At 41.6% G+C, this 10,983-nt stretch overlaps 1 protein-coding gene across 4 annotated transcripts; it reads left to right on the forward strand.

The window, feature by feature from the left end:
- The first annotated feature begins 383 nt into the window (after positions 1–383).
- Positions 384–10,356, forward strand: CNOT8 (CCR4-NOT transcription complex subunit 8). Of its 4 annotated transcripts, none has more exons than XM_082211833.1 (8): positions 384–570; positions 3,218–3,411; positions 4,072–4,254; positions 5,419–5,612; positions 6,771–6,932; positions 7,650–7,794; positions 8,955–9,065; positions 9,236–10,356. In XM_082211833.1, the coding sequence occupies exons 3-8, from the start codon at positions 4,138–4,140 to the stop codon at positions 9,383–9,385; spliced, it is 879 nt and encodes a 292-aa protein (XP_082067959.1). In that variant the 5' UTR covers positions 384–570; positions 3,218–3,411; positions 4,072–4,137; the 3' UTR covers positions 9,386–10,356. The 4 variants fall into 4 exon arrangements, with proteins under 4 accessions (XP_082067959.1, XP_082067961.1, XP_082067960.1 ...); XM_082211834.1 differs by lacking the exon at positions 384–570 and adding an exon at positions 669–810; XM_082211835.1 differs by lacking the exon at positions 3,218–3,411.
- The last annotated feature ends 627 nt before the right edge of the window (positions 10,357–10,983 follow it).

Genomic DNA, 10,983 nt, shown 5'->3' on the forward strand with positions numbered 1-10,983 from the left:
TATGGGAATAAATCCCACGGGGCTCAAGGAGGCTTATTATTATTCCCAAACCAGGCTGCTTTTCGGATTGCTGCCTCAATTGCTGAAGCAGAGCTTGCCAGAATCAAAACAAAACAGCTGGATCGCTTTTCATAGCTGCCTCTCCTCCTTTCTGGGCGGCCTCTGCCGCCGTTGAATCCTGCTCCATAACGCATAAAACAAAAAACTCAGCCATCCCTTTCGACAGGACATGCGTTGCTCATTGGGTTTACCCAACGCCTCCCAGGCACAGGCGCAGTTAGAACACAGCGGGGAGGAGGAGCCGCTGCAGGCAGCGTTCACGTGCAAAAGGGCGCTCTCTTTCCTCTTTCCGGCGTCTCTTACGGAAAGCCGGATGCTTCCTGCCCCAGAAAGGCTCGCTTAGAGCGCATGCGTGTAGGGAGAAAAACAGAGCGATAGAGAGAAAAAGACGCCCAGCTCAGCAAACCATCGAGCGATGGAAAATCGGTAGCCTAGAAGGGACCCCACCAGAGGAAGACCAAGGCGGCGGAAAGGAGCAACGGCCCGGCGCTCGGTTTCCCCGCGCTCCTGGTGAGGCGTTGGGCTCGCATTTAGGCCTCAGGCCAGGCGGGGGGGGGAGGTTTGGGGGCCGAGAGGGCGGGGAGGGCGGGGAGGGGGAGGAGCCTCTGGAGGGTCTCGGGCGGGAAAGCTCCTTTGTTTGCTGACCGGATTTCCTGGTTGTGGGTGGTGTTTTTTTTTTAAAACCCTCCGTTCTCCCTTGCGTAGCTCCCAAGGTGGGGAAGGCAGAGCAGGAGCTCCAGCACCTCAGAGGTTTGTGGCGCCGTCGTTTCCTCCTCCTCCTTCCGCGCAAGGCACGTAGGAGCGAGGGCCTACAAGTTCCGCGCGGAGAGGTTTTTCTTGCATCGCAGGGGGCGGGCGAAGAAACATACACGCACGCAAGTTGTCCTGCAAATGCTTCTTTCGTGAGAGAGAATATTCCCTCTCTGTTGGAAGGGATCAGGGACGAGAGAGGCTTCTGCTGCGAAGTCACATAGTCCAGGTCGGTCTAGATTCCGTCGCGACAAAAGACTCTCTTGCGTGTAGGAATATTGTGCTCTTTATTAGGCCGATTTGTTTCTTCGCCCTTGTTTCCTTACATTTCTAACCCTGTTACGGAGATCGAAGGAGGCCTCGCATTTAAGCAGAAAATTGGTATTTTTTTTACTCCAGCCTGTATTCCCGCTCGGGGGAGTTGAGACAGTAGCCGAAAAGTACAGGTGAACGAATGGAGGAGGGTGTTGGATGCGGGTGATGCTTGGAGGGGTGGAAGCTTCCAGGGCAAGGAGAGAACCAAAGATGGAGAGCAAAGGCTGCAAGAAAATACAGATATTTCTTAACTTCTGGGGTGGAGCATAGGAAGCTAATTCTGGCAAAGAAATGTCTGGGTGGATTGCCTTGTTAAAGGGGTTTGGGGGATGATTCAGAGCATAATTTGGAAATCCTGCTTTTTTGGATTTGTATAACTCACTGAAAGCAGAATGTGAAGTAGATTGATCAGTAAACAGTACTGTATTATCTGCTGTTTGGCTGAGGCGGAACAGTCTGATTAAAATGATGTACTGTAGAGTATTGTATTGCCTATTTTAGATGTAACACTGGAGTGTTGTAGTGAAGAGTAATTAACAAATATACTAATATACTTGGAACTAGTGGACATAGTTTAAGATTTTTGAGATTGTTACATGAGGTTTTCTTTAAAGACTGTTGGGTTAAAAATGATTATACATAATGAAAGTTCTTAATATCTAAGATATAACTTGGTTTCATAGAATATTTTGGAAACAGCACAGTTTGAAGCATCTGTAGGAAGGCAAAGATTGTTCTTCTCAAACTTGTGAGGCAAAAATGATCCTGTTGATTTTTATGCATTTTTAGTACTGTTACTGCTACTCTGAAAAGCAAATATAAATAAGGAAATGCAAGAAGAATGTTCAGAATAATGGCATGGTTTTTAGGGCAGATAATTTTACTGAAGGTTACTTGGGTTTAGAAAAAGATGCTGGCTGGTTCGTATAAAATAGTGAAAAGAATGTTCACTTGGTTGTGTTTAGGGACACTCAGAGCAGCAGGCTTAAAACAAAATCCTTGTTTCACAACAAGCAATTCTGAGAAGCCTAAAGTTTTCATAGTCAAAAGGTTAGACAAAGTAGTGTGAAATATAGCACCATAAGAGAGGAAGCCAAGTTACTACTAGACCTTGAAACTGGAAGTACCGTATTTTTCGTCTCATAGGACGCACCTAGTTTTTTGGGGGGAAATAAAGGAAACCCCCCCCCCCGTTTATTTCCCCCTCAAAACCAGGTCGGGGAACAGCGGGTTGGTGCGCACCGACCCCTCTTGCTCTCCAAGCTTCAGCGAAAGCCTATATTTGCACCATAGGACGCACACAGATTTCCCCTTCATTTTTGGAGGGGAAAAAGTGTGTCCTGTAGGGCGAAAAATACGGTAAATATCGTCACCAATCTTGTGGTAGTGAATGCCATAGTTTAACATTCTGTTACTGTATTACGAGAGAGGGAAAATGTGTTTTTATTTTTTATTTCTCTATACCGTGTTTAGTTTTTATAAACCTGTATTATTTTTCATCTTTCTTTTTCTAAATGGAAATATTTTTTTCCTGGTTAGTTATTACCAGTTCAGCCTCTACTGGTATATATATGAAATTGATATTTTTTGCACCAAAGTTCATCATACTACTTTTAACAACTTCATTTGCCTCCTTCTTCTTTGGCGATCACTTGTAGCTGAGTAAGATTGTCTTCCATGAATATGGTCTTAATAGTGAGTCCATAAGTGACTGTGGAGGCCAATTCTTATGTTGTTGTTTCACTCCATTCAGAAAGATCCTTTTGAAATGCTTTGTGATCTGTTTAGGTGTTCACTACTGTAAAAGAAATTGGTGCCACCCACAAACTTGGCCACATTGAATAACCCTGTTCTGTGAACCCAGCATAAATAGTCTCCCAAGTTCTTTGCCTTTGCATGGGAAGAAATAAGAGTGATTTTCAATGGACTTTTTTAGGAGGCAGAAGCAGCAATGCATGCCTTGTGCATTTTGATTTTCTTTTTTTAAAACACCAGTCTTTTAGGAATGTGCATATCTTAACAGTCTTTTTGTACATTCTCTGGTCAAGATGCATATTTATTTACTAATTTTATATCCTATCCTTCGTTCCAGAGGAACCTGGGCAGCAAACAACAAGAGGCAAAACAGCAAAAATATCTTCAAAAATATCTTAACAGTTCTGATATGCACAAAATCAGACCGGAAAAGATCTCAACTTAAAAAGGCTGTTGAAAGAAGGTCTTCAGTAGTCACTGAAAAGATTACTGAAGACTTGTTTAATATTCAAGAGGAGGAAATTCCAAAGGGTAAGTGCCACAACACTTAAGGCCCAATTCCTGCATTGTGTGGAATGGATCTATTTAAATTGTAATATCCAAGATGCATTGGAAAATGTGTATGCTGTGGCAGAATTGTGTACAATGCCTGCTCAAAAAGAACATCCTGTGGCCAATATATGGAGCCTTGAAGAAATATGCCCTGTTTCTGTCTCTAGTTGCTGCAGTCTACAAGGATCCAGGGCACAAGCCTTATGCATAGTCTCTGGGGTGTTGCTGGAGAAAGCGGATCTGTCTTCCAGTCAGTATAAGAATTACACAAACGCCTGTTTCGAAACAGCAAAACACAAATGTAGAAAATGCAATAGTTTTAGTGTTTATACCCTTAAGGAAGATACAAAATACTGTAATAAACCACTGATAACCTTGCTCACCAGACAGTGGCTACAGCTTTGCTATTGTTTCCCCTCAGAATCTGATCTGGGGGTTGGGGGGAGCCCCTAGAGCTGATTTTGAGGGTATGCAGGGAGAGAAAGGGGAAGTCTTGAGTGGAACTCTGCCATCTGTGACTTATTTCTAAGTAACCATGTATAGGATTGGACTCCCTGTCCCTGATGTTTTTCTCCCTGTTTTTCTCTGAAATGAATATCTTGCTGGAATAAGCACTTGTCATTTTTCCTACATATTTAGGGTGGTTTATCTTGACATCTTGGCGCTCCCACCCTGCTCTTGTGATTGTGGTGCAAATCCCTCAGGATGCCAGCGGCACTTGCAGAAAACAGTCAGGTGATCTGCGAAGTATGGGCAAATAATCTAGAAGAGGAAATGAGAAAAATTCGGGAAATAGTTCTTAGTTACAGCTACATCGCAATGGTAAATATGTCTTCCAGTATTCAGCTTTCTAAATATAGGATTTATGTAGACAAATGAGTTATTATAGCTTAAATTGGTGTGTTCAGCTAATTGGTAGATGTGATATAACACCTGATGAAATTTAGGAGGATTTTCAGTGTCCTTAATGCAGATTGAGATATCAGATGAGCAAATGCCTAGCTTCATTGGTTTGGGCTGTAGGGGATGAAGCTATAAGCAAGTATAAAGTTCCTTTTGCAATGAGGTTAAACCTAAGAGAAGCTCCTTCCCAGCCAACTCATATGACAGCCTAGATTGATAAAAGACATGGTATGTGAAGATGCCTTTAGCGTGCACCATAGCCTAGTTATTAAAAGATTGTAGAGTTTATGTAGATTAAATAGTCTCTAGTTCACTGAGTGACCACAACCTAAGATAACGGGTTCTTCTGTTCCAGAATCTGAAAATATGTAGTGTTCATGTGCGAAAGAGCCATGTCCCTTCCTCTTTAGCTTATGCAAATCCTATGTGAAACTGAAAAATTGTATTTCAGTCAGGAACAGTTCACATGTTCCGGAACATGGCTTAGAGTTGGGGGAGCAGGACTCTAATCAGTCTGAGGTTTGCTTTTTTACTTTTATTAAGCTAATTAGACTACTACAGTTTAAATTGTAGGCGAAGAAAACCTTTTTTTGTTGTTGTTGCATTCCTGTTGTCCTTCATTCCCTTGTCCCTCCCAGTCACCTTGTATCTCCTTCCGTTGAATTCAGGGGCAATGGCACATGAAGGATTCACTTTGCAGATAGTGCACAGATAGTGCCTGCAACAGGCTGGAAAAACAGCTGCCAAGGGCATCTGAATCACCATGTGTCTCTGTATCCAGGGGGAGGAATGGCTATGCAGTTGTAGTGCTGCAGGCATTCTCTCACTTTATCTCCCATTTTAGAATGGCTGGGGGGGGGCAGATGTTTCACCAAAGAAGGAAAAGGGCCACAAAAAGAGAAACTGCAGTTGGCTATAGGCATTATTTTATGCATGCTTAATTAACTTTTCGTGACGCTGATGCCAGGAAGCCGGTAACTGCAGAATTCAGGAGATAGTCTGTGGTGTTTATTGCATTGGTGTGTGTTATATCTGTGAATAGAACTTACCAGGTTTGGGTTGGACTTCTCTTTGTTTTTCTAGGACACAGAGTTTCCTGGGGTGGTTGTTCGACCAATAGGTGAATTTCGCAGCTCTATAGACTATCAGTATCAGTTGCTCCGATGCAATGTTGATCTGCTGAAAATCATCCAGCTAGGCCTGACCTTCACAAATGAGAAAGGCGAATACCCTGCTGGGATCAACACATGGCAGTTTAACTTCAAGTTCAATCTTACGTAAGTCTTCAAAGTTGGGGAATGTGTGAATCAGTTTTTCTCTGAAAGGTTGTTCCCACATAGGAGGAAGAGCTGTTTGCCAGCTAGGAAAAAATCCCATCTCAATATGAAGGGGTTATGTTTCAAATCAATGTGCCAAGCACAGAATGATGGGTTTTTTGTCAAAATGTTATTAAAAACTTTTAAACCTAGGATTATTGCCAAATTGTTCGGGCTTTAAGTCTTTAGCAGGCCCTTCACCCTAATCAGGAAAAAGTATTTCTTGTAAGTATCATTATAAATTTTTAATTTATGAATTGCCTTTTACATGCTTCTCATGGTAGTTTGCAAATATGCCATACAAGCAGCACAAAAAACAATTCAAGGCAAATGTTTATTATTTTTAAACCAAAAGGAGATACTTTTTTATCCAGCTGGAAAATATTGTCAAAACAAAAATGTCTTCCTTTTTTTTTACCCCAAGTATATGGCAAGAAGCTGGCATTTTTTATGGCAAATGTAGACATAGTGGCCCTGCATTTACTCAAATGTTCTGGGGCCTTTGTACTTACACACTCCCAGTCTCCTATTTCTTTGTGGACTTTCCTCTCATTCCCCAGTGAGGAGTTTATGCTGGAGAGTCTGGAATTTTGCACAGGGATAGCAGCTGTTCCTCATACAAGCCTGCCTGGGTTTTGACATCTTAGGGGGAGGCCCATCATCTTCACAGGCATGCTGTGTGGAGCCATGGGAGAGGGCCTTCTTGGTGGCTCCTCCCAGACTTGGGAACACCTTCCCTAGAGAAGCAAGACTGGCTCCCTTCTTGCTGTCCTTCTGAAGCAGGGTTGGGCTGGGTTTAAGACTTTCTTGCTCCAAGACGCTTTTGGGAATTGACTTCTTTTAATGAAAGGGCTACTGTCGTGCTGTTTCTGTTGTAATTATTTCCATGTTTTACCCTGATTTTATATATGTATATAGTTTTAATTCTATCAATATTTAATTGCTTTTAGATGATTGTTTTTCCCCTGTGTTTTTAGTGGTTCATGTTTTTATCTGTAATCTGCCTTGAGCCTCATTGGGAGAAAAGGAGGGTGATAATTAAATATTATAAAAGTTCCATTGATTCATTTAGGCACAGTGAAGACCTGATATATAACATTTATTTGCCCTTCTCACTAGGGAAGATATGTATTCTCAAGATTCAATAGACCTTCTTGCAAGCTCTGGATTGCAGTTTCAGAAGCATGAAGAGGAAGGGATTGATACCTTGCATTTTGCTGAACTACTTATGACCTCTGGTGTGGTGCTCTGTGACAATGTCAAGTGGCTTTCATTTCACAGGTTTGTCAAATAGCATTTCACTTCTAACATTTAGCCACTTTTATGTTATGTTGTGAAAAAAATATGCTTGATTGTAGAGTTTTGCATATCCCATAAAACTTACATTGGGGGCCTTTGACAGAGAAGCTGGGAGCAAGTGCTTTCTGCCCTCCCCTTCTGCTTAAGTCCCCTTAACTTGAACGGGTTATTGAGTGAGGTAATTATGAGAGATGGGAAAGGTGATGAAATTCTTTGTGCTAAAGTAAGACTCCACAGTGTAGGATTCTGCATCACTGTTCTGTGCCCTTTGCAAATAAATATAAGCTTATTAGTCGGCCCCCTGCAGAACAAAGCCTGCATTGTAGGGGGTTGACTAGATGACCCTCGGAGTCCTTCCAATCCTACAATTCTGTGAAGCATTGCCTTGTTTTTAGTTTTCAGAACTACCAGCACTCAAGTGCTTGCTGGTTGATTAAATTAAGTACATGATTCACTATGAATTCCAAAAAGACCCTATTTGGGAAATGTTCTTTCCCTGCCAGAAATCTGCAGTAGTTGAGCGTTGAGCATGTACTGTTAATTAATGTTGATAATAATGATAACCTTGGCTTCAAGGTACCTTCTAGTAACTGGTTCTAGGATATCTCCTAGTAACAGCATTTTAGTAGTACCAGCCAGGTTTGAAAATAATGCATTTAAACCACTGGTTGATCTGTCTTTGCATAATTCCTTCCTCAGTGGCTATGACTTCGGTTATATGGTAAAACTTCTGACAGATTCAAGGCTTCCAGAAGAAGAACATGAGTTCTTTCATATCTTGAATCTTTTCTTTCCATCTATATATGACGTTAAGTACCTCATGAAGAGCTGCAAAAACCTAAAGGTACAGTACTTGATTTTACTGTAATTGCAAAATTTGAGATACATCGGTTGCTGCTTTGTATAGATGTAAACAAAGTGAGCTGAAATATGGATTATTTGGTAGGTTTATGGCTTTTAAAATAATAAATAGTATAACAATAGTAGAATTGGTTTGAATTGCAACTCCCTCTTACTGCTGGGCTGGGTACATGACCAGCACCTTCACAGTGTTCCATCACTTCCTTCCTATTAACCAGACTACCAAATCTCCCTGATAGCAGAGCAGATGAGCTTTGCCAAGATGAGGTGTGTGTGTGGGAATCTTCCTTGCATTGAGAGGGAGTGTGGGCTGGTAATTGCAATGGAGGGTTGAATAGAGCTGAAGGGACAGAAAGAGAGACTGGGGTTGGGGACAGCTGAAAGCAGATAAAACCAAGCTGCCTTTATGCTTCCTTAGAGATGGGTATAGGGTGTGAAAAACAATGATGGAGAAAAAGAGCTGACACTGACTCAGCCTCAGCCACTGTTAATATGGCCCACAGAAAAATGGTTCCCTGCTACTGGCCTACTATTTGATGACCAGTGTCACATGCTCCTTGCAGTAAACAACCATTGTGTGAGTGGCAACCTACTGTACCATGGTGTCATTCAATACAAATGGCAGAAGTGTGCACTTGACCCTTGCTCTCTGTGAGTAATTGTGCACATATGCCTCATTCACCAAGCTGTTTTCACACCAGTGTTATAGGGAGTCTTCCTGTGATCTGATGTGGTACTCTGAAAGAAGTTTGCGACTGGTCTCTGGCGAGCTAGAATTTTTTTGTTTTGTTTTACATTTTGTGAACTACACTTTTATTACTGTTCACTTAAATTTATGACTCATGGGTTGATCAAATTGAGTTTGGAGGCAAATGTCCAAATGCCAATCCTGAGGCGTGTACTAAGATATGCCGATAGCAAAATTGAACTTGTTTGATAGCTCTGTGTTTGTATTGTAGTTTCTAAAGCTTGCTGGTATAGTAACTATAAATTCTTGTCCAAGGTTAACCTTATTAATAAATACAAGTCTAACCCTTGGCCTTCGATTTGAAATTCTTGTAAAATGCTGTGAGCTCTCTAATTGTCATAGGCAGAGATGACAAGAAGTGAGGTGTATTAGGTCTGATTTCTTCTCTCTTGCAGGGAGGCCTTCAGGAAGTTGCTGACCAGCTGGATTTACAGCGGATTGGACGGCAGCACCAAGCTGGATCAGACTCGCTACTCACTGGGATGGCATTCTTCAGAATGAAAGAGGTAGGCGTTTCTTGTCTCCTACCAAATAGTGAGAGTGTGCAGTAGCTTGCCAGCAAATTCTAACCACCTTGGTATCTCCAGCTTTCCTTTGACTAGACAGAGTTTCCCTTTCCATGCAGTTGGTTAGTCATATGAAACAACTTGTGACGTGTATTTTTTCTGTTTTGCAGTTGTTCTTTGAGGACACAATTGATGATGCAAAGTACTGTGGGAGACTCTATGGCCTTGGTACGGGAGTGGCTCAGAAACAGAGTGAAGATGTAGAAGCAGCTCAAGAGAAAATGAGTATTCTGGCTATTATCAACAATTTGCAGCAGTGACAACAGAATGCTGTTCAACAGAACATGGGTCCATGGGGGCAAGCTTCCTCCTTTAAAGTGTTACATCTCAAACACATGGCAGAAGAACTAGCGTTTTTACAGAGGGCAAAAGGCATCTTTGCTATGAATCTTGGCTGATTCTAATCAGCAGTTTCATAATGGCTGGTAGAGTGTCATGCTCATAAGTAAAAACAGATACAAACTACAGTGTATATACCTCTTTTCTTTTAAAACTTGCTGAATTTGCAAGGCGCAGGTCATTTCAGAACTTTCAGCAGTGCTGCAGTTCTCTCATGCACTTGCAGATTTAGCTTTTGAAAGCTTATTTTAAACCTTTTTTTGCTCTCTGTGAGGGTGATGTGTTCCTAAGCCCTCTGCTAGCTTTTATCTTTTGTGTAAGTAATTCTGTGAAAGTGATCCATTCAGCCCTGGTGGTGGAGACATAATGCATGAGATGCTTACATCTTAGTAGCAGCCGTAAGGGTTGTGCTGGCTTGTATTATAGCTAGCTTCTCCTTTTAGATTGCCGGGCCATGTGTCATATAGCAGTATGCTTCATCTTAACTACCATAGAATCAAAACTGCCTGCATGATTGAGACTACAATAACAATGTGGACCGAAAATTAATTCCAAGTTACCCTTCTACCAAGTTGTTGAGTAAATGGATAAAATCACACGTACCTACCAATGAAGGCTAGTTCAGCTTTTAGATGTCCCTTTTATAGTACTTTAAAGAGCAACCCAAAATTGTTAAACGGTTACAGACTAAAAGTGCATTTAATAGCAATTTTCATACAATCTTGAAAACCAAAATCTGTTTGAGGGAGAGACAAAATCCTGATAGTGTGGTATTTTTAACAAGCTTAATAACTCCCCATTATGTAAAAGTATTCACTGGTTGCAGTTAAATGCTCATGTATATATGATTGGTTCTTAATTTTGTAAAATAAAGAATTTTCTTAAGGCATGAGACTTTTTGACTTTTTCCACACTTCTTTTGAAATTGTGTTTTAAAAAGGTCTCCTAGATCAAAAGCTACAAAGCAAAGCTGGCAGCATGCCTTAATCTGCCAACTGATTTCTGTGAGAAGTTACCCCCCCCCTTTCAGTAGTTTTAGCCAATGAGTGATATCAAGCGAGTTTTTGGGATCTTTGGGGGTCTTAAAAGGCTGCTGTTTTCCACCCCACCCTCAGCTAGTGGCTTCTGTCTCCTTAGATCTCCTAAGACTTGTGGCAAATATAATGTACAGTGGTACCTGAATGCCACAAACCCAGAAGTGTTCCAGTTTGCAAACATTTTTTTGGAAGCCAAACCTCCATTTCAGCTGTTGGCATTGTTTCCGGGGCCAATCAGCCGCGCCTTGGTTTGTGAATGTTTTGGAAGTCGAAGAGACTTCCATAACGGATTGAGTTTGAGAGCCAAGGTACCACTGTACTTACAGATAATGGTATACTGAGGGGAGGTCAATAATATCTTGCCTTACCTTATACGCAAGATTAATTGGTATGCATACTACAATTAGCACCATCCATGCATGTTTTTTTTCTTTATTCCCCATCCTACGTTTGGTGTAAAATATCTTCACAAGGTTGCAATG

Source organism: Podarcis vaucheri (assembly GCF_965113315.1).
Source record: "Podarcis vaucheri genome assembly, chromosome: 2".
NCBI classification, from domain to species: domain Eukaryota; kingdom Metazoa; phylum Chordata; class Lepidosauria; order Squamata; family Lacertidae; genus Podarcis; species Podarcis vaucheri.

Coding starts and splice junctions, on each gene's coding strand:
- CNOT8 (XM_082211833.1), top strand. CDS start 4,138: ATGCCAGCGGCACTTGCAGAAAACAGTCAGGTGATCTGCGAAGTATGG. Junction 6,933..7,649: donor AAGTGGCTTTCATTTCACAG/GTTTGTCAAATA, acceptor TTCCTTCCTCAG/TGGCTATGACTTCGGTTATA. Junction 9,066..9,235: donor CATTCTTCAGAATGAAAGAG/GTAGGCGTTTCT, acceptor TCTGTTTTGCAG/TTGTTCTTTGAGGACACAAT.